This window comes from Sarcophilus harrisii, chromosome 2 (genome assembly GCF_902635505.1).
Source record: "Sarcophilus harrisii chromosome 2, mSarHar1.11, whole genome shotgun sequence".
Classification (NCBI taxonomy): Eukaryota; Metazoa; Chordata; class Mammalia; order Dasyuromorphia; family Dasyuridae; genus Sarcophilus; species Sarcophilus harrisii.
The window spans coordinates 361,228,532-361,251,081 of record NC_045427.1 but is presented as its reverse complement, the minus strand read 5'-3'; the positions used below and the strand labels follow the sequence as shown (position 1 = coordinate 361,251,081).

Here is a 22,550-nt window from a genome sequence, read left to right as displayed (position 1 = left end):
CTCTTTGTGATTATCACTTTTTTTTTCCCTAGATGTTCATTAACTATCCATTAACAATTTTTTTTAATTGTCAGAAAGTGAAGTCTTCTTTCCTTTTTGAAAATAAGTTATCTTAGGGAAAAAAATCAGTAAACTTCTCTGCCCCTACTGTCTAGCTCTACACAGCTATCTCTCTATCTGCTATCATACAGCTCCATCTTTCACGCTGTCCCATAGAGTGTTACCAAGGCCTGTCTCCAAAACATAAAAAACCTGAACCTATGCCCTGAGTCTCTTATGATCCACCCAGCCTTTTATCCAAGTCCCCATCTTACTCCTGACACCAGCACTAGAAATCATTCTATAGCTCTGGGATTTAGAAATAAAAGAGAGGATTCTGGGCAACATCAATGTGAATATTGTTTCTAGACTTCAGTAGGCACAGAGCCCTCATGAGATCCAGGTCTTATAGGTGAGTCCCAGAAAGAGAGAAAGAGAAAGGAAAAAAAGCAAAAAGTCTCAAGTTGGGGTAAGCAAGGAGATCTTCCTTGTCGTTCCAGGAAAGCGGGATTGAAAGCCAGATCCTTAATCCAAAACCAAACTCTTGATTTTTGCTAATTGTAATTAATATGAATTGTTAAATATTAGTAGTAATACTCTATTATTAATTATTTAATTTAATATATTATTAACATATAACTAATACATGTTAAATTATTAATATTAAATGCTCATTACTATTAGATATTAGTGATATGAGCTATTAGTAATTATTAAGTACCATCAGTGATTGAAATTACTATTAGTATTAACAGTAATATGTTATCAGTAATATTCATTACAATAGTAAGTAAGTAAGTAAGTAGGACAATAGTCCTAATAAGGACTAATAGCAATATTACTATGGGTAATGTATGATCCCATTTAGATTTTTCTCACGGCAGCCCTAGGAGGGAGATGGTATAAGTAATAGTATTCCCAATTTACAGATGAGGAAACTGATGCTGACCTGTGGGCAGAGCTGGTCAAACTCAGGTCCGTGGCTATAGTTCTATCACTATTCTGGGCTCATATCTGTACTCTGCCATTAACTAGCTATGGGACCACGGTAAAGCTATTAAGATTAGTGTGAACCAAAGCCTGGAGCTCTGAGCAGTCAGGACAAGGACAGGATGGTTTGGACCCCTTGACACTTAAAAAGCCAGCATTTGAGTTTCACGGGACTCGGGACAGTGCAGGTTGGACTGGCAGAAGGGTGTGTAGGTCCTGCACCTTGGCTGCCCACGTGTCATTAAGGGGTCCTTCGAAGGGGATCTTGGGGGAGTGAAGGTGCAAAGAGGGCCAATCCCTCGCTCCTGCTCTACCTCCTTCTCCCCTCCCCTTCCTAGGATGAAGCCTGCTGGTAGTGGCAATGAAGGTGCTCTAGATGCCTTAGATTTTGACCGGATGAAACAGGTAAGTGTCCTTTGCACTCACCCTCAAAAAGGGAGGGGAAAGAGGGAGAGGAAAAAAAGAAGGGGAGAGAGAGAAAGAATAATTTAGGAACCAGGACTCGCCCTGTTCCACCCACTGCCTGCTGCTGGCAAACCAGGCCTTGAGTCACTTATTACTCAGGAAGTAGACAAAGGAGAAGAGAGGAGTTCTTTTGTATAAATGTTATACAATCAACTTGTCACACCAAACCAAGAAATCCTCTCCATCCTGGGAACGTCCTTCCTCTTCAACATTCATTTGGCGACTCTTTTTGAAGCTGCCATTTAATTTGATTTTTTCTTTTCTTTTCTTTTTTTTGGGGGGGAGAGGAAGAGGGGGTAGAATGGGGAGGAAGGATGGATTAAAGAAAAAGGGCAAGAACTACTCTAGCCCTGGGATACTAATAATCCCTTAGGGAGACTCTGAACCCCCTTATCACCTAGATCTAGCCTGAGTCTTTCACAATTCCATAGAGACATTCCTCAGTTCTTTAGTCCTGAACCTCCAATCTTCAGTTGAAGGAAACAAAACCCAAACTGTCCCCAATACCAAGAGCTACTATTCTTTCGGGGGAAGTAGAGTGGGACAAAAAAATGAATGACCATATATTAACTTTGAGAGACTTTATTGTTGTTTTTTTCCCATCTTACACAGGAAATACTGGAGGAAGTGGTCAGGGAGCTACACAAAGTCAAAGAGGAAATCATTGATGGTAAGGACCCCAGGCAGGTCCTACTGAATAGAAATTGGGCCTCAGGTGAATAGGCTTGATCTGTTTCCTACAAAATCATATGGCAGGGTTTGGCCCATAAATGGGAAGAATCACAGACCTTGTGAGTGGGAAATCTTAAAACACAGAATGCTAAAAATAAAAGGAATGAATTCTTTGGGAATGGGAAAAGGGAAGATTGCAGAGGAAAAATCTGGTCAATATAAAAACAGATTAGTAAATGTATGTATACTACATTCTGTTTGGTAATATGTGTTTTTATATATGTGTATATATAATGTGTGTGTAGATAGATAATATACAGATACATAGTCCAAAAAGAAATGAAAGAGACTTCAGAATCAAAAGCTGAAAGGAATTTTTAAACCGAAACTCTCATAGATGGAAGAAACCTTAGAATTAAGAACTACAGGTCAGATATGGATCATAGAACATAGATAAGATCATAGTCTATAAGGTCTTAGAAGTAAGAGGGATGTTAAAATAATAGAATATCGAATGTCAGAGCTGGGAAAGATCTTAGAATTTAACTAATCCAGATTCCTCATTTTATACTTGAAGAAACTAAGAAATGAAGAGACTTTAAGGTTTAAAAAAAGAGGAGAATAGAAGCCCCATTATGGAGTTGTCCTTTGCTTAGAATTCTGAATATACAGGTCAACAGAATTAGCATGAAAACAAAAGGGTCAATCAATATATAATTTTTGAGTGCAAGCAGAAAGCCCCTACTCCAGAGGCTTACAGTCTGATTGAGGGAGGGTGTGCATATCAAAGAATAAGGATGCCTCCTCATTGAGTTCAATAAAGGTGAAATGAAATAAAAGGTGAAATTTGATTTTAAATGCCAAGTGGGTCCAGGGGAAAGCAAACTCTTATTTTGTAAATGAGGAAACTGAAAACCCAAATAAGGAAGTCATTTTCCCAAGTCCACATCAATAACTCCAGAAAGTCCAGGTATCCTAGCACTTCTCTAGTCAGTACTGGTCATTCCCCATATCAGCTTCCTTATAGCAGCCTCAGTAGGGCATGTTTCAGAAGGCAAAATTGGTAGGAGGAAAAAAAAAGGAGATCGGCACAATTCATTATGAAACCATATTCTATAGAAATCAGTTTGGGATACAGAGTAGACATTTAATGAATGCATATTGACTGATTGATTATAATACACCATGGAATTTTACCTGAGTCACATCTGCCCTTGTGGAGAAAAAAAAAATGATCAAGACTAAGGTAGAGCCAGGATGGTTGCCATCTGGAGTTATTTAGCCAAATCCTTCAGTCCATCAAAGAAAACCAATTCTATAGAAGCTGCATCCCTCTCTACTTCAGTGCCTGGAGTAGCTGGAGAAGCAGCTTGTAGCATTCCTAGGGGAAAGGATAGTGAGATGGGGGTCAAGACAATTTTACTGTGGTCTTGGCTCTCCTCCTTATTAGATGTGTGACTTTGAACAAGCCGTGTAACCTCTTTGCCTCAAATTTGCTCCTCTGAAAATGGGGAAAATCATTTCCTCCCTGCTTCCCACACAAAATGGTGGGAAAACAGATGTAAGAACTATACAAGTATGAGCTGAAAATATTTGTGTTTGAGTTTTTTTTTTTTGTTTGTAAGAAACTAGGGGATGATTGGCTTAAGGTATTTGGGACTATTAACACCATTATCACAGCTATTGAAACTATGGCTTATGCAGAAAAAAAAAGGGGGGGGGGAGGAATAGTTTGGAATGTCCCTTCTCTTTTTTTCTGCAATTCCCAAGGTGGATCCCTAAAGTTCATTCAGGTCCTGGGACTCAAAGGGGAAGAAAGACAAGAGAAGTAATGTTCACTGGCTTTGTTCAGATAGCAGACTCTGACTCAAAGAGTTAATAAGTGAAAAAGGGGAGAGGGAGAGATAGAGAATCCAGAGAGAAAAGAATCCACTAAAAGTGAACTATTAACTCTGCTCTCCGCACACCCACTATTCCTTCCCTTTTCTGTCCTGCCCCACCTTACCCTCCCCTGGCACCAACTGTATTAACAACAAACAAGGGGGTTGTTTTAAGCCCAGAGAGGTAGCTGAAGCTGTGTTTGATCAGCCTAAAGTTCTCTGACCCTGTGGCAGCTCTTGGGTTTCAGGGAGTACAGACAGAAGTCTCTCTGGGTTCTGTTCAAAAATTTTAATAGCTAGCATTTAAATAGGGCCTACAAGTGAAAAGAATGGACTAAATCTCTAAAACTTCTTCCAGTCTTGATCTTATAGCTTATGATTCTGAAGTTTCTTTTAGATCTAGAATAGCTCACATCAAGTTTGCCAAGTTTAAGCCCTTAAAGGGTCCAGTAAGGTAAGTAGTGCACTTATTCTCATTCCCATTTTTCATATGAGAAGACTTGAGTCTCAGATGATATGGTTTGTCCAAAGCCACTGAGCAAATCCGGATTCCCAGTCTGGTCCCCCTTCCCTGTACCCACTGGACTCTTTTATAACACCATCACCAAGACTCCTGGGGAAGCCTTTGCCCGCTTCTGAGACAATTTCTTCCTTTGTCCCTACAGCAATCCGGCAGGAGCTGAGCCGGATCAGCACGACATAGTGATGGGTCAGCCTCGAACTGGTCCCGGGGTTTCCAGCCTGGCCCAGGACTCTAGGAAGATTGAATCATCTCACGGGGCACCAAGGTGCTCCAAGGGCACTTCTCACCCCATCCCCTAACCCTACCCCATCCTCTCCTTCTTGGTCCAGAATCCCTTTTTATTAGCAGACTCAGCACACAGTGAAGCTTTGCTGTCTGAGATTCACTTCATTTAAAAAGTCTTAACCTAAAGGGGGAAAAAAAATTAAAAAAAAAAAAAAAAGGATCTGAAATTCCTGGATTTTCTCAAGCCCACCTGACACTGCCCATTCGGTTGTTTGTTGCCTTTTTTGTATTTTGTATTTGCTTATCTACGTGTAGGACGTTTCTTTTTAGTGGTAGAGAGGACAGCAGGAACCATTTGCTTCCTAAGTGACAGAAGGGCCCCGGGCCCAGCCATCAGCAGCTGAGGAGCATCTGCCAACAGTAAGGGGACAGTTGTCATGAGTGGGGGCCCCACCTGGAAACACAAAGGCAGAGGTGCTTGGGGCGTGGGATGAGTGGGTGGATTCCAGGGTCTCACAATATCCAAACGGTACGTCAGTGCGCCACAGTATCTGTGTTCATATGGGTAATAAACTGTTTCCTGTCCACCCAGAGCTCTGGCTCTCGGCGTCTTGGATTTGTCTCATCAACCATAAAAACATCAATATATATAATGGCAACGTCTCCCATTTGTACTGGACTCTTCCACCTGTTATTTCATTTCATCCTTACAAGGCCTTTGTAATGGAGGCAAGGGAGTCCCCTGTCTATTTAAGAGATAAGAAAATTGCTATGTTAACTTCTCTTTTTGTTTTTTTATCTCTTCCATGGTTTTTCCCTTTGGTTTTTCTCTCCCAACATGACTCATAAAAGCAATATTTATTAAAAATAAATAGTTTTAAAAAGAGATAAGAAAACTGAGATCCAGAGACAAGAATATAAGATTGTGAAAGTTAGAGAGGACCTTGGCCATCTTAGTCTAGACTAGCCCCCTAATCTTAAAGGAAACAATCTTAGGTCATACATACTGAGAATTAACAGTCAGGACTGAAACTCAAGACTCCCGATTCCCAATCCAGAATTTTTTCCACCATACCATATCTCTCTAGAAATAAAGGAAAGGGAAAAAAAAAAAAAAAACTTAATGTTTCTAATATATTTTTAAGGTCAATAAAATACATTCCCTCATGATAAACCTACCATCATTTATAGAAGTGTGGATTATGAGTTTAGAGGTCATCATCTCAAGAAAAAACAAACAACTTGCTATTATAAACTAGAACTTAATAACTGTTAGAAATCACGTCGTTTCATATGATAATTATTCCACTCCTGTGAAGTAAATGTCATTTTACAAATGAGGGAATTGAGACTGATAAAATGATTTTCACATCATCACACATTTACTTGGTTCCAGAATTCTTAAGCCAAGTCCATGGATAGATTTAGTGGTTCCCTGAACTTAGATGGGAAAGTGGAAAGAAGTACATCTTTATTTCAACATAAATGGTTTCCTTTGTAATTGTATGTTTTGTGTATTTAAAAACATCATTCTAAAAAAGAGTCCATAGGCTTTATCAGACAACCCAAGAAATCCATGATCCCAAAAGAGATTAATTAAGAAGCTCTATGTGTATTATCTCCCCCAATTTACAGAAGACTAAAGCTCAGAAACAGGAAGCAGCTTACCCGGAGTCAGTCAAACTAATTAAGTGTAGAACTAGGATTTGAACCCCTAGATCTGCCTGTGGGACAGGAAGTAGCTAGGTGGGATGGATAGAATACTGGGCTGGGAGTTTAAATCTTCCCGAGTTAAAATCCAGCCTTAGACACTTACTGGCTCTGGGACCCTGGGCAAGTCACTTAATCCTATTTGCCTCAGTTTCCTCATCTGGAAAATGAGTTGGAGGAGGAAATGGTAAACCATTCTTTGCCATGAAAGTCCCAAATGGGATCATGAAGGCATGACAAATGGCTTAAGAACAAAATATTCCTATTTCCAAGTCTGGGATTCTAGGTCAGAAGGGAACATTGACTGGGAATAAAGATGATCACAGAAGGTTTCCTAGGGGCAGAGCCATAAATAGGATGGAGCCCCATAAGCTTTGCCTAAGATGCCAAATTAATAGGGCTTGACAACACCTGCCATCTTGTAGCAGCCTAGCTACCTTAGGGTTCATCATCTAGACAGTATTCATGATGAGCTAACCTAGCATGTGGTGGGCTGAATTCTATTCCTCCCCTGTTCAGTTCCTGAGTAGGAATGAACTGAACAGTCTCAATGATACCCTCACTCTACCTGAGGGTGCACTTCCCCCTGCTTATCCAGTTTGTGGCTTCCAGGACTTGTCCTGAGTAGTTATTCTTCTGCATCATGACTTTGCCCAGCATAGTTTTGCTATATTGCGAGTAAGCGTAAGAAATTAAATGGAAATTTTGGGTGAGTTTTGTGATAACTACAGATGATACTGGAAGGCCAGCAAACAATAAACAAAAAGTTTAGAAACTTAAAAATGCATAAAATGTATTTATAATATTGCATAAAACCAGCACCCATAAAAGAAAAAATATGCAGACTTTTCTGGTACAAAGAGAGAACCTAAAAGTTAGAAATTTTCCAGATTGCAGAAGATGCCATGCCCTTAATCCTACATGTGGAAGAGAGAACTGTATAAAGATTCCTAGAAATACCTTTGGTTGGAACTAACACTTCAAAGATTATAGAAGTGGATTTTGTTGGGGGGGGGGGGGGGTTCACTCTCAATACCAAGCACAGAATGGTTCCAAGGAATCCTGTCTTCCTTATTTGAGTCTCTGACAAATAGGCTATTAAACATTACTTAGAGGTCTGACCCAGCTACAGATTCCTACAAAAGACTTTTCAGTCTAGATAAATGTTCCCTATAAGGATGGGTCCTTGTGGGCTAAATAGCCATTGTGACCCCCCTGAAAAGGGGGGGGGGTCTATCTTTCTATCCAAAGCCCATTGAAACAGCTAAATGGTATAACAGATGCATAGGATCACTTAAGACCTGAGTTCAAATTTGACTTCCAGATAAGCTATTAACCTTAAGAAAATCAGTTAACTTCTGCCTCAGTTTCCTTAATGTAAAATGGGAATCAAAATAAATCCTACCTCCAAGGGACTTTATGAGGACCAAACAAGATAATATTGGTAAAGCTTTTAGCATAGTGCCTGCCACACAATAAGTATTTAATAAATGCTTATTTCTATCCTTTCTTCCCTCAGTTAGATAAAACCTGCCTTTTCTTTATTCCTGGGATCATGTGAGGTTTGATTCTATAAGAAAGAGCTATTTGGAAAAGAATGTGAATCATACCTGACAAGGACCATGCCATATCTCCTTTTACTTATTCTTACTTTTATTACTATTATTAGTAAATAGTACTTAGTAATACTATTTACTAATAATATACTGTATATTAATATATACTAATTACTAAACCCTCTTATTTTTTATTATTTGGGAGAGAGAAGAAAGGCAGTTGAAAATATTTGTCCAGTTTCTAAAACCAAATTCAAATTCAGGTCCTCCTCATTCCCCTACTCTTTCCACTGCACCACCTAGCTGCCTCCTATTCTATTACTTTTATTCTTTTATTACTTTTAGAAAGATTCTTGGTGGTTCCTGTTTCTTCTATCCCTAAATAAGAATTTCCCAGTAACTCCCTATCTGAAATGATTATCCATAGAACACAGAATGCCAGATTTGCAAGAGATCTTAAATCAACTGGTCCAATTTCCTCTAAAGAGGGACTAAGTTAGGAAGAGGAGAAATAATTTGTCCAAGGCAAGAGAGGCAGTTGAATCCAAAATGCCTAAACCACCCTCCCAAAAAGTGTGATTTTTCATAACACCAGATATCATCATCATAGCATTTATATGGCATTCTAAAATTTGTGAAGCACTTTACATAATCATCTCATTTAATTCTAACACTTGTTACCGTTTGTCTTTCATTTTCCAAGGAAGATCAATGACAATAAGGATGTCTATCCTTGCTCATGAACCCTGGGAGATAGTTGCTTATCCCCATTTTATAGATGAAAAACCTGAGGCAAAAAAAGACTCAACAATTTGCCCAAGATCATACTAATGAGTGTCTGTTGCAAAATTGAAGTCTTGTCTTTCTGATTTCAAATTTGGTACTTTCTCCAGCTGCCTATCTCCCCCCCCACACACACACTATTGTTCTGTTATGTCCCACCTCACTTTTTTTCCACCACCAACAATACTCCTATTAAAGGAAATCTTTTTTTTCCCTCAGCTCTTTAGTGTCAGCTACCTTTCCCAATGGAAAGGGAAAGTTAAGTCATGATAATAGCACCCAAACATTGGAATAGCATCTTATTTTGCAAAGATGACATGAGTGAACTAGAATTTTCTTTCTCTAAATCCCACATTCTTTTAACTACTAATTCAAACTAGGAATGTAATGGGGTATTCAGAGGGATGCTCATTCACCTTTGTGTCTACTTGTCACTCAGTTCTCACTTGGGGTTCCAAGAAGCTGTAGCACATACAGAAATCATACCCAAGAATGGAGTAATCCGAGGGTGAGAGTTACCCAGAAGTTTCCATCCTATTGGCGCATTCGGGGAATGTCTTCCCCAAGGCTCCAGAGTTCTCTGAGTGGAGCGGGCAGAGGAGAACAATTTGCTTCAATGGCCTGTGAAGGTGACTAGAGGAGGCACCTAGGTCAGACAAAGATGCATCTACTGCATCCTTGGTCATGGACAGTCCCTGGGACTTTTATCCTGCTCTGGATTCAGAAGACTCTAGAAGAGGAAGCAAGGCTGTTAACATTGTGTAACTCTGTTTCCCTTAAATCCAATTTACACACAAATCACCACCCATGATGTCACTAGATCTCTTCAAAAATGAAGGACCAATAAAGCCGAGATCTCAGTGTTATCAGTCTAATCCCTGGTCCAGGGCTTCAGAGCCTGGGGAAAACTATTTAAATATAAAAGAAAGTTAACAGTGGTAGGATTTCTAGGTAATCTAAGGATAGAGTCTGGGAGATGGGAGACTGGAAACAGGAACACACACTAGCTGGTTCAGAATAAAGCCTGCCCCACTCTCCCTAGGGGCCCAATACTGCAACACCAGGACTGATGAAAAGCGACTAGAGCTATAAGGAAGTGGGGTGATGGTAAATGGTTAACATCCAGCTATCCAAAAAGCAGGATTTTAAATTTAATCTGCTCTGCTAACATTTTCTCCACCATCTTTCTTGTTGTTCAGAAGTTTTAAGTCATGTCTGACTCCAACTCTTCACGGTCCCATTTGGGGTTTTCTTGGCAGAGAGTGAGTTGCCATTTCCTTTTCCAGATTATTTTACAGATAAGTAAACTGAGGTAAACAGGACTAAGTGGCTTGCCCAGGATCATCTGGCTAGTAAATGTCTGAAGCCAGACTTGAATTCAGGTCTTCCTGACTCCAAGCCTGGTACTTTATCCACTGTGCCATCCGGTTGCCCTTAAGATTATTTTGACAGCTGAGTCGGGGATGGGATTAAATGGGGAAGAGACTTGAGGCAGAGGGATCAAGCAGCAGGCTATTATAATCGTCTAGACATGAGGAGATGAAGGCCTGCACCTGGATGGCAGCAATTAAAAGAGAGGAAAAAAGGCATATAACCAAGATGATCAACAGAACTTGGAAGTAGATAGGATGCTGGGGAACACGAGAGAATGAGGGATCCGCTAGGTTTTAAGTCAGGATGACTAGGAGGGTGATAATACCCTCAAGAAGAGGGAAGAGGACAGTTTAGAGGGAAAAGAGGAGATAAGTTTGTGACATGCTGAATCCAGATAGAGATAGCCAATAGGCTGTTGGAAATGTAAGACCTGACATCAGATAGGGCTAGATAAGTAAGACTGATCCTATTATCACTATTTATCATTGAATCCATGGCAGTTGATGAGATCACTAAACAAAAACATAGAAAAGAGAAGAGGATACAGGAGAGAGCCTCAAGGGACACCCATGGTTATTAGCCAAGGCCTAGAGAATGACCAGACCAAATGGAACAAGAAGGAACAATCAGATTGAAGGAGAACCAGGAGAGAGCAGTGCCTTCAAAACCTGGAAAGAAGAAAGTAATCAATTGTGTCAAAAGTTGCAGAGGGATCAAAAAGAATGAGAACTGAGAAAAGGCTATGGTGCATAGAGCTGGGAAAGAACATTAGAATATGTAATATTTGAACTGGAAGAGATCTTAAAATTAAAGAATGGAGTCAAATATTTTAAAGAATGGAGGTTAAAGCCACAAGGGGTCTTAAATATTCAGCCCTTTCTTATATAAGAATCCCCTCTACATACATTTCATTCATTGTTTAAACATTTCCAAATGATAGAAATAAGAGCCTCAAGATTCAATCTATTCAATTGCTGTATAGATCTAATTGTCTTTCTTCTATTGAGTTGAAATATTGAACTGGATTTTCCATCCCCTATTTCAAGAAAAACAACCAAACCTTTAAATATGTAAAGACAGTGATGTTTGTACCTCTCAAGTTTTCTCCAAACTCCCCACTTTTTCCATTTATTCTTACATAAGTAAGATAGATAATGTCTAAGGCAGTGAGGGAAGAATAGCAGCTGTCTGAGGATTACTGAGTCTTCAGAGGAGCAGTGCCCAGTATGGATGCTCAAATAACTGCCAGGAACTTTGTTCTTGGGTTGAATCAGAAGGAAGAGGAATGAATCAAATATGTGTTCCTGATTCTTCTGTCATGGGCTAATTGTCTGATTAGTGCTAGGTCATCCATTTGCATTTGGTGGAAAAGGTGAAACATGTGGCCTCCTTCTTCTAGATTTTTATGATCCTATAAGTAACAAATTCTTACACAAAACCCTCCTTATCTTTACTCCCATTCCAGTCTGAGATGTAGAGGAGAATTCCAGACCTGTAAAAGAACACAAGGACCATAACTGTTCAGTTTAGGTTGGAAACAAAGCCTCAAGACCATCCCCTCCTCATCCCATTCCCCTTTTTAAACATATTCCACAGGCATAGAAAGTCCAAGACTGGATTTAGTTATTTTGTTTTATTTTAAGTCTGGATATCTTTAAGAAATACAAGTTTCAAACATTGCATTTGTTTCTCACAGGACAACTCTGGTCAATGTCCTCATAGGTCAGATGAAGCATCCAGTGGAGTGGTCCATAGGCCAATTTGTAGATTTTTTCCCTACCCATTCATGGTTGGTAACCCTAAGAATGAGCTCCAAAAAAATTTGTTAAGTTGCTATGAAAAGCATAAAAGAGAACATATCAAACATGGAAGGGAGCTTGGATTCATGAATTGTAGAATGTTGGAGCCATAAGAATCGCTAGAATGTCAGTGCTGAAAAAGGCCTTAGAGATAATCCATTCGGATCATTTAATTTTATAAATGAGGAAACCTAAGATTCGATGAGGAAAAATGACTTGTTCAAGATCACACAAGGTTCTGGAGGCAGTATAGGAAATCAGACTCCAGCCTTTGACCCCAACACTCTTTCCACATCACCTTTCACTGGACTTAAAACAATCCCGTCCAGCGTTCCTTCACAGAAAAACTTGCCAGGAGACGCAATTTGAAGGGGTTAAAGTGCAAAGAAGCCTTTGTCCTAAGAAGTGGGCTGATATTTATGACCACTGAGCTACCAGAAGTGACCTAGTGTGGCGCCTCATCCACCAGCCTCAGGGTCCATAAGTTAAGTGATATGATATAAGCAGGTACAGGCACCCTAACTCAAACATGTTCTCCACTGAGTGCCTATTACATTGCCATCATTATAACTTCATTCCTTGGAGTCTTAAAAAAAGAAAAGCCCCTGTTCAATTAAAGATACTCCCAGGAAACAATGTGATGAAGTAGAAAAACATTGGCAAAGGATTGGCAAAGGTATATTGGTATCAGATCTACCAGACAAACAAGTTTAGTGCCTATATTCTCTTAAGCCTCAGTTTCTTCACCAAAAAAATGAGTACTAGATTATTTCTAAGGGCTATTCTCATCCTCTTCCCTCCAATGCCTCCGATATCCTGTACTGGATGAATCTAAGGTCCCCTTCCAAGCATTAATCTTCTGCTCCAGAGACCAGCTGTGACGTGTTCAGAAACAAGAAGCCAAAAGGCACTAGGAGAATGAAAATGTTGAAGAACCAGTTCTTCTGGATGGACCCAAATCTGCATGATGCAGAAAAATATTAATAATCCAAGAACAGCAAAAGAACCACCCTTGAGGTCCTTTAGCAAGAAGCTCCAGACCACCTCAGAGGAAAGTTACTGTCCTATCCCTTGTTCTCCTCCCTGCCACTTTCAGGATATTGGATCACAGAATTTAGAACCGGAAGGAACCATTGAGATCATCCATTTAGTCCAACTTTCTCAGACCAGCTCTGGTCCAGAACACAATAAAAGTAGTAGAATCAGCAATGAAACCCAGATCTTCTGAAACAAAATTAAAGTTCATTTGTAGCTAAATCAGTGCAAAGGGAGAATTCTGTTTTTCAGGACTGAAGCAAAAAGTTCAGCAGGTCATGGTATCTGGCCCCCTGCTCAGAATATAATGGCAGCTTCTAGGAGGCAGGATAGGCATAGGTGGGGTTTGTTGTTTCTGCTCTATTTAAACAAGAACACATTCCAATACTTTGACCATTTCAAAAAAAAAAACAAAAAAAACAACTCAGGTTCTACAATTCATATTGTGAAGTTCTGGGCTAATCTTTTTTTCCCCCATGCAAGTTAGTTCCCCAAATCTGGCCCAAATTGGCCCCATCAAGTAAATGGAAGGCAGGTTAAAAGGCTTTCAAGTCCTTCTTGTAGATCCTCTTTGTTCTTGAGGCAGGCCCCATGGTGTCTTTGAAAACAAAATCCCAGAGAACTTGGACCCAGGAATGGTGCTGGGGGAGGTTGTCATAGTACTCAGGGGCAATTTTCCGCACCTGGAGAAAAGAGAGAAAGATTCAAAGTCATAGAAAACTAGAGCTGAATGGTATTTAGAGCCAAAAAAAGATTTTACTGGTGGTTCAGGTCACCATTTTAGAGATGAGACCCAAGGTCATACACAACCAGGAGCAGAGTGAGAACTTAACATAGGTCTCCTTTTTGTATCATTTCTCCCACTATCTTCCCCAGCTGATTTATGACTCAATTTACTTTGGCAACCAACCAGGTCCTCAGTAGGAACCTTAGTTTCTTCATCTACTCAGTGGGGAAATATTGCAAGGAAAAAAGCTTGAATATTAAAACACTCTACAAATGTCAACTGCTATTATTATAATTATTTTTTATTATACTTTGAACCTAAATTCAGGTGTGTGTATATCATACATGAAGGAGATTAGAATGAACCATCTCCCTATGTTCAGGCTCTTATACCTATGAGGAAACAACAGAATCTAGATCCAACACCCTCACTTTACCTGTCCAAGGTAACATTGGCAAGACAGTAACCAAACTGAGGATAGAACTGGGTTCCTTGATTGCTAGTCCAAAGCCCTTGAAAGCAAAGATGACAAAAATTGTGCATGGAACTACCAGTCTCCACCTCCCACTATGGCATTCTTCTTTTTTATTGCACAAGCAGAAAACAAGACTTTGGAAGAACAATGGGATGGAATATGGGTGGGATGAGAAAAGTCTTAAGTACTTCAGGGTCTGCCTGGTGAAATAGGGATTGGATTTGTCCTACTTAAGTCCAAAAGGCAAAGCAATCAACAGTGGATAGGAGTTGCAAAAAGGTTTAATGTAAAAAAAAGAGCTAGTCTCAAAGTAAAACGGTGTGCCTTGAGACATAGCAGGTTCCCTCTATCGCTAGAAGTCATGGAAACTGGGCAGTGTAGGGGGAATTCTTATTCAAGTATAAGTTGATCTTTGAGGTCCATCTCAACTCTGAAGTCCTAATTTCTTATGTATTTTACCCCACTCTATGAACTATGATGACAAGCCGTTCTCAAAGCAAGGTGACTCGTCACTAATATTTTATACAATGCTGGAAATAATCCACCGTAGATCCTGTAAGCCATGTGATAGAGCATAATTAGCACCCATCTTTTAGTCAGAGTACTTGGGTTTAATTCTACCTCTGATGAAGTTCAGCTATGTAACCCAGGACAGGTCACTTAATCTTCCTGAGACTCAGTTTCCCCATATGTCATATAAGAAGATTGGACTAGAGGGCATCTGAGATCTCTTCCAACTCTAGCTCCATGAGCTTATGGGCCCTTCAAGGGATATGTGCTTCAAGCTTGACCTCTGAATACGAGGTTTGGCCCACTCATCCTTCCTTTTTTGTGACTTTTAGAATCTAAGAACATTACCACCATCCTCCATCTATAGCACACAGAGTTCTCCAAGGGATCTGAATGTCCAAGTGATCCCTAATTCACTGGCCCAAACCTACAAAAAAATCTTGAATTACATTGCATTTAGAACATCTTATGATGTCAGATAGTGATAAGAATGTTTGATTCGGAGAATCTGGGTTTGAAATCAGCTTTGTTATTTAGGAGAGTTTAGACGATTCTAGATTATTTTAAGATCTGTTTCTTCCTCTGACTCATACCAGTAGCAGCAATTTCACATCACATAGCACTTTTTAAGATTTACAAAGCTCTTTCCTTATAACACCATTTAAAAGTGTGATAGTATTTGTGGTGGTTTAGTTTTTTTTCAGTCAAGTCCAACCTCTGTGACCCTATTTGGGATTTTCATGGAAAAGACACTGGACTGGCATTTTACAGATGAGGAAACTGAGGCAAACAAGGTTAAGTGATTTGCCTACAGTCACACAGCTAGTGAGTATCTGAGGTCTTCCTGACTCTATCCACTAGCAGTCCTGTGATGCTATTATCCCCATTTTTAGGTGGGGAAATCGAGGTTCCAAGAAGTAAAAAGACATTACCTATGCAATACTTGCATAACTAACATCAGAATTTAAACCAAAGTCTCCTTATTTCCAAATCCAATATCCTTCCCACTTAATAGCATCATTGAGGATTTGGGAGTAATTAATCCCTGAGTTTTTCCAAAAAAAGCAAATGATTTAGAGAAAAATAAAACAAAACATTGGACTTGAAGTCACAGGATTGAGGTTAAACAAAAGTATTTGCTAATAGTAACTGCTGAGGTCCTTAGTCCTGGGTAGCTAAGAGGGTGTTGATGGAGAATGGCTGAATTACTGTAAACAATCTGGAAGCCTACCTAGCTACTCTGAGGCAAGCAGGAAGGAACAATTGACAGGATTATCTTTTAAGTGAGCCTTTTGTTGTTAAAACAGGCTTTTTGGGCATTGCCAATTCCTTATGTGGACTAAAATCAATATGACTTCACAGTTTACTGTTTCCAATCCAAAAGTCAAGTTTATTACGTCAGTCCCCGGGTTATTTTTCCCCTATAAAAAAATCTCCCCAGTGTAGTACTATAATCCCTTTCTCCCTCCCCTCATCCCTCCTTTTTTTAGGAAGTTAGCCCACCTTATGGCTTTCATTAGGAATTTGCATGCCTTAATAGCATCTTTCTCCTTAATGGTGTCTTCCCCCGGATTAATAGTGAGTTTCGGAAAGGAAATCTAATCTTTCCCGTTGTTAATTGCTAAAACCCCTTTCTTTTCTAAAAGCCCCATACGGAATTTAGCTTGATCTAATTAAGCAGTATAAAAAAATCTTTGTCTCTTGATTGAAAGATAGTCTAAGTCTACAAATTCTTTTGAGACTCCTTGTGAAAATAACTCATAACCCTAATATGCTTTTGGGATCTAAAACCTCCTCTTCCCAATATTTGATGGACCATACTGGAGAGTCCTGAAATCTCTAAATTTCGGGGGTTCAGCACTTCCCTACCCCTTTCCCCAGCCCTATCAACATTCCAATCCAATCTCTTCCATTGAGAAACAGGCATGATAAGAATATGGAATGCTATGGTGTGTTTTGTACAATTCCTGGGCAATGACTATGGTGTGTATGGTGTGCATATGTGTGTAGTTGTGCATTTTAAGCTCTGGATTTCAGTTCCTAGATCTGACATATACTAACTGTGTGATCTTGGGTTAAAAAAAAAAAAAAAAAAAAAAAAAACTTGCACACCCTCTTCTAGGGTTTTTAGAAGTTCTTTGTAAATTGTAAAACACTCTCTGTATAGAAGTGCTACTTACTACCTATTTGACTATAAGTAAGTCATTTTATATCTAAGTGCTTCAAGTTCCTCATCAGTAAAATGAAAGGACATTCGAGGTCCTTTTCTGGCTCAGAATCCGAAATGATGGCTAAATTCCCTTTTACCAAAAACAATCACCCTTCCAGATTTAAGTTCCTCTCAATCCTACACTCCTAAAGAGCATTCCAAATAACCACCTTTTGCTCCTGGACCTGGAGGGAAACTGGGAATGAGATCTGGGAGTCAGTTCCCTGGCTTGTTTCTGGCAGTTCCAAGCTTTCTGAGGTTTCAGTAGGTGTGTCCCCAGCTTGTTCTGCCCCAGTGCAGAAACCAAAATAATCCCCCAGGGGTATTGTTACTTAGATTGACAACTTTTTTGGACAAATGAAATACTTCAGCTAGAAGGAAATTCAAAAGGAAAATTCTGCATTCTATAGAACATGGAATTTCATAACAACTGGAAGGAGATTTGAGAGATCACTGAGGACTACACTGTGGTCATCTTTGTCCTGACTCTTCCCTTCCCCCCAAGTTACTACCTAGCCTAGGGCTAGGCACAGAACAATAAATATTTCACAGATAAGAAGAATCTATGGGCTGGAAACAAAAAACAAATTTTTAAAATTCAACTTCCTCATTTTGCTGAAGAGGAAACTGAAGTCTTAGGGAAATTGTAATTTATCTAAAGCATTAAGCAAAAGGTCTCTGTATATATTTGTAAATGAGATGAGAGAGATTGAGACTGGATATTACAATAGTGAAGGACCCACTCTCTATAATAGTCTAGATAAGTAATCAGGTTGCTATGCCATAATTAGGAATTCTGGCTATTTGAGAAAATTCAGATAAAAGGGAGAAAGGATGAAAGAGTATCAGTGTCTAAAGTCTGACCATTCCTGCGGGTGATTGCGGACAGTGGTCACCAAAGTTGAGAAAGATAAGGAACTGGGAGAATATGGTATTAAAGGGGACAGGGCTTGAAGTAAAAACTGTGAGCCAGGTACTAAGCTTATCAAGGAGGAGGAAGAATGACTTGGAGGGTCATAGATGAAAAAATAAAAATCTGAATTTCCAAGAAAGAAAAGGTAGCTGTGGTTATTTATCTATCTTTTTCAAAGAGGTCCAATGACATCACAGGGAGATGTTGACTGAAATGGAAGCCTCATTCTCTCCTCCATCGTTGAAGTCCAATGGTGAGACAAATACAGGTGAAGGCCTGAAATGCCATGGTGACCATGACCTTTCCAAATTAAGGTTTTTCCCAGGTCTCTGTTGAGAGATGGAGAATGAACAGTGGCTACAAAGTGCTTGCCAATTCCTCTTCCTTGCCCTATGTGTCAGGAATTAAGAGAAGAAAAGTGGCTTTAAGGAGTGAGCACCAGAAGCAAGCATCAGTGAGAGGAAGAGAGCTAAGTTTAAGATGAATTTGATAACCAAAAGATTCTAGTGAAAAATGAAAGCAAAAGAGCATAGCCTAGGGATGGCCAGGGTTTCATTTATTCATGAGAGAAGCTGATGCTAATAGGTACCCACCAATATGTTCTAAAGGATTAGAGTTCACTTTCTTGTTCCCTTAATGCTGCTGCAGATGACACTGAGTTTTTTTTGTTGTTGTTGTTGGCTAAAGCACCTGCTGACTCATATTGAGCTTGCAGTCCATTAAAACCCACAAATATTCTAGGTAAACCATAATTTAGTCAAGTCTTCCCATCTTGTACCTGATCTCTTTTAATCCAACCATTAAGATTTTACATCCATGGTGTTAGCCATCCATTCTATGTTGGTGTTTGTCATCAGCCAATTTGATAAGCATGCCATTTATGCCTTTATCCAAGTCTAGGTATGTTCCAGCTTATCGATCTCCATTATAAAATGAGATGCCTATAAGTGAATTCCAATACTCCAGATGTGATCTGACCAGGGCAAAGAACATCTGGGCTAACACCTCTATAAACCTAAACTCCACATTTGTATTAGCCCAACCCAAGATAGCATTTGGTTTTCTGGCTGCTGCATTTTACTGGTGAATCAGATTGAATGTTTATGCCATTGAGATCTTCAACTTCTTCATATGAGCTATTACCTGGTCATGTTTGCAGTTAGGTGGGTTTGGAACAAGTCGGATTTATGCTAATAGTTCATTATCAACCCTAAAAAAAGTGTCCAGAAAATACCTTCGCTCTAAAAAGTCAAAATTTTTATCAGTGACTTTGAGAAAGGTATAGATGGCCCAAAGCTAAAAGAAGATAATTAATGTATTCAATGGCAAAAAGATTTCAATAAGTTAAAGCAATGGATTTAAAAGATGAAGTTTTATATGGGAAAAAAAGTAGCATCCTGCTCTAAAAGGATAAAAAACAAGTCAATAGGGAGCAGCTAGGTGGTGCAGTGGATAGAGTACCAACCCTGAAGTCTGGAGGCCCTGAGTTCAAATCTGATCTCAGACACTAAACACTTCCTGGTTGTGTGATCCTGGGCAAGTCAATTAGCCCCAATTGCCTCAGCAAAAAAAAAAAAAAAAAGTCAATAAAGTCTTGGAGGTCCTCTAGGAGATGCTCTGTTTGGCATTCAAAACTTTCCATAACCTATGCCCCTCCTCCTTTTCCAGACTTCTTACACAATTCCTGGCTAAACTCAAGCAAGACATTCCATCTCTTGGATCCAAGCTTTTTTTTTTTTTTTTCCTGTCTCTCCCCCAAATCTGGAATACTATCCCTTCTGAACTCATACTACTTCCTGACTTCCTTTAGGTTCCAATTAAAATTCCATCTTTTGCAGGAAGTCTTTCTCAACCCCTCATAATTACAGTGCCTTCCCTCTATTATTTCCTATTTTTCTTACATATACCTTGCTTTGTATATATTGTTTGCATATGATCTTCTTAATTTGTAAGCTCCTTAAGGCAAGGAATGTCTTTTGTCTCTTTTTTTTTTTTATCCTCAGTACTCAACATAGTGTCTAGCACACAGTAGATATTTAATAAATGTTTATTGACTGATTGGATCTCAGCTTGAGACCTTGTCAAATGTCAACCTTTAAGTGTCAACCCAAGCACTTCTTGGGGATCCAAGTGCTCCTTTTTCAGGGGAGGATAAAGTGAAGAGGGAAAATATTTTAAATAATTCCTCCTCTTAGGGTCAAGAGGACATTTAATAAAAGCAACTCCTCAAGGTTTAATGACTAGAATCAACTTTGATCTAATGTATTCTCTTTAGAAAGGGTTCTCAATAAGCATAGTGTACATGTTACACTTGTGATCTTATTCATATGTTCCAGTCTCTTACCTCAGGTATTAGGCCCAATTCTTCCCTGGAGCAAAAATAAGTAAAGAGTGAGGCTGTGATAAATTTAATATAAATGGGGGAGAAAAGAGATTATGATTGTAGAAACCAATTAATCCCAAGCCTTACAGCTGACTCAGCCAAAGACTTTTCTTTAGAGCCCAGACCTAAGATCCAGGAGACCTGGTTCTTTTTTTTCTAGTTATTAATTTCCTGTATGACCTTAAGCAAGTTTTTTTCCCTCTTTCTGGGCTACAATTTCTTCATCTATAAAATGGGACTGACAATCACTCCCCTATCATGCTTCTTTCTCAGGACTGTTCTGAAGATGAAAAGAAATAAGACCTAGAAAGGTATAAATCAGAAGTATCAATTATTCTTACAACTACCATCATTTTATTTTGTCTAATTATACCTTTGTGTGAGCTGCTGGGGATAGGGGGGTGATGAATGGCTTTCTGTTTTGGAAGACTAATCCTATTTTTCTGAATTTTAATCAGTCACCAAATAAAAATGAGAAGTATCCTCAGTTCCTAAAAGACATTTCTGCTCTGGGAGATAAGAAGAGAAGGGAGGTATATGCAAGGGACCTCAATAGTGCCAAAGAATGGCTCTTTTCCCAATACTCTGTTTCTTCAAGTTCAGATGTTTACAAGAGAAGACTTTGTACATTTGCCCAGCTAAACCAACCAAAAAAACTTTTCTAGAAATCTCTTCCCACCCCCCAACTAACTTAAAATACAGCCCCATAAACAAACAAAAGGTCCAGTATTTCCAAATGAGCAAGTTAGGAAGGAAACCTTCAGATTCAATTCAATTTTGGGAGGATCTGAAGTTCAGTTCCCTAGGCTAGAAGTATTTTGGTACACAAGATGCCCCATCAATCTGTGACAGATAGATGTGGAGCACAGGGGGGACATCAGAGAGGAGAAGTTCTACTGTTCAAATAAGCAATGTGTTCTTTCCTAGTGAGGCTAGTCTGAGAGCCAAACAGGACAGAAGGATGAGAACCATTACTCATCTCCCACTGGCTCCAAGAGTCTCAGAACTTACAACATAGAATGTCAGAACTGGAAGGTTCCCAATCCACAGTGTAAGATATTTTGCTTCTGCCCATGGATTTTCTCTTTCTCTAAGACAGGAACTACAAATTTTATGAGCTTCCTTGGCTTCTTCCAAGAGAAGAAAAAACTTGAGGAGTTCCCTTGGCCCATATCCCTCTGAAGTGTTCAGAAGCTGGGTCAGTAGAAAGAACACTGGGTTCAAGACATAATTCTACCACTTAGAATCATACTTCAGGACCTTGGCTTTTCTTAGCAGACCGCATAATGGAAGACTTATTAATAGATATACTGAAGATAATTGAAACATTGAAAAAGTTTAGAGAAGTAATCTCACAAAGGCAATATTTGAACTTATCCAAAAACCCCATTGTTTTCTTTCCTTGAGAATCAGGGAAGCCCCCACTGGTTGGCTGCAAGAATATTTATTATAAAAGGCTTAGCCTGAAAACATATGAATGTATTTCTAATTCTGGATCCTAACTTTACTCAGAATCAAATCATTAGTCAAAGAATCAAGGTTCATAAAACTATACAAGGGTAGCCTATAATTTCCAAACTAAAATTTGGAAGAACTCGATACGTTTGATAAGTTCTCATTACCACTCCATCCCCAAGTAAATTAGTCTGATTATAGATGAAGACATGTAATTCCCCAATAATAATCTTTTGTATCACTATTTTACTTATCTGTGTTGAAAAGTGAGGGACAGCTAAGTAATTCAGTGGATAGAGTACTAGGCCTGGATTCAGGAGAACCTGAGTTCAAATATGGTCTTAGGCACTTCCTATAGCTGTATAGTATTAGACAAGCCAATTAACCCTGTTTGCCTCAATTCCTCAACTGGAAAATGAACTAGAGAAGGAAATGGCAAACCATTCCAGTTTCTCTGCCAAGAAATCCCCAAATGGGGGTCACATGACTGAGCAAGCAAAAGCAATAATGCTGAAAAGAAGTAAATATATGCTTATTTGTCAATATCTTGGATAAATACAAATAACCAAGAAATAAACAGCAAAGAGAATGGGCAGATTGCCTTTGGAAAAATAAATTTTTTTTTTTTTAACGGCTGCAAACTTTTCTATAAAGGTCCATGTTAATCTCAATATTGTACTGCCAGTAATGTATAGTTATAAATCATAGAACATGAAATCACTAGAAATTTGAAAATGAAGATTACCCACAGAGTAATGAAGAAATGCATCATGAGATGTGAACAAGCCGGTTTTTTGGTGTTGTTGTAGAGTCATTTTTCAGTCATG

The 22,550-nt window shown here is 39.1% G+C and overlaps 2 protein-coding genes across 6 annotated transcripts in view; one reads left to right on the top strand and one right to left on the bottom strand.

The window, feature by feature from the left end:
* EVL (Enah/Vasp-like) overlaps nucleotides 1-5,560 on the top strand; it is a 188,882-nt gene extending 183,322 nt beyond the window's left edge. For 3 of the 5 annotated variants that reach the window (XM_031953260.1, XM_031953257.1, XM_031953258.1), the window contains 3 exons: nucleotides 1,368-1,434; nucleotides 2,107-2,209; nucleotides 4,712-5,560. In XM_031953260.1, the coding sequence (XP_031809120.1) occupies nucleotides 1,368-1,434; nucleotides 2,107-2,209; nucleotides 4,712-4,749 (208 nt within the window). In that variant the 3' untranslated portion in view covers nucleotides 4,750-5,560. The remainder of the gene's footprint in view (nucleotides 1-1,367; nucleotides 1,435-2,106; nucleotides 2,210-4,711) is intronic. The other 2 variants (XM_031953259.1, XM_031953261.1) reach the window with 1 other exon arrangement.
* A 6,275-nt stretch (nucleotides 5,561-11,835) lies between these two features.
* The window catches only part of DEGS2 (delta 4-desaturase, sphingolipid 2), a 70,518-nt gene continuing 59,803 nt past the window's right edge, over nucleotides 11,836-22,550 (bottom strand). The window contains exon 3 of the mRNA XM_003756552.3: nucleotides 11,836-13,734. Coding sequence (XP_003756600.1) covers nucleotides 13,588-13,734 — 147 coding nt within the window. The 3' untranslated portion in view covers nucleotides 11,836-13,587. The remainder of the gene's footprint in view (nucleotides 13,735-22,550) is intronic.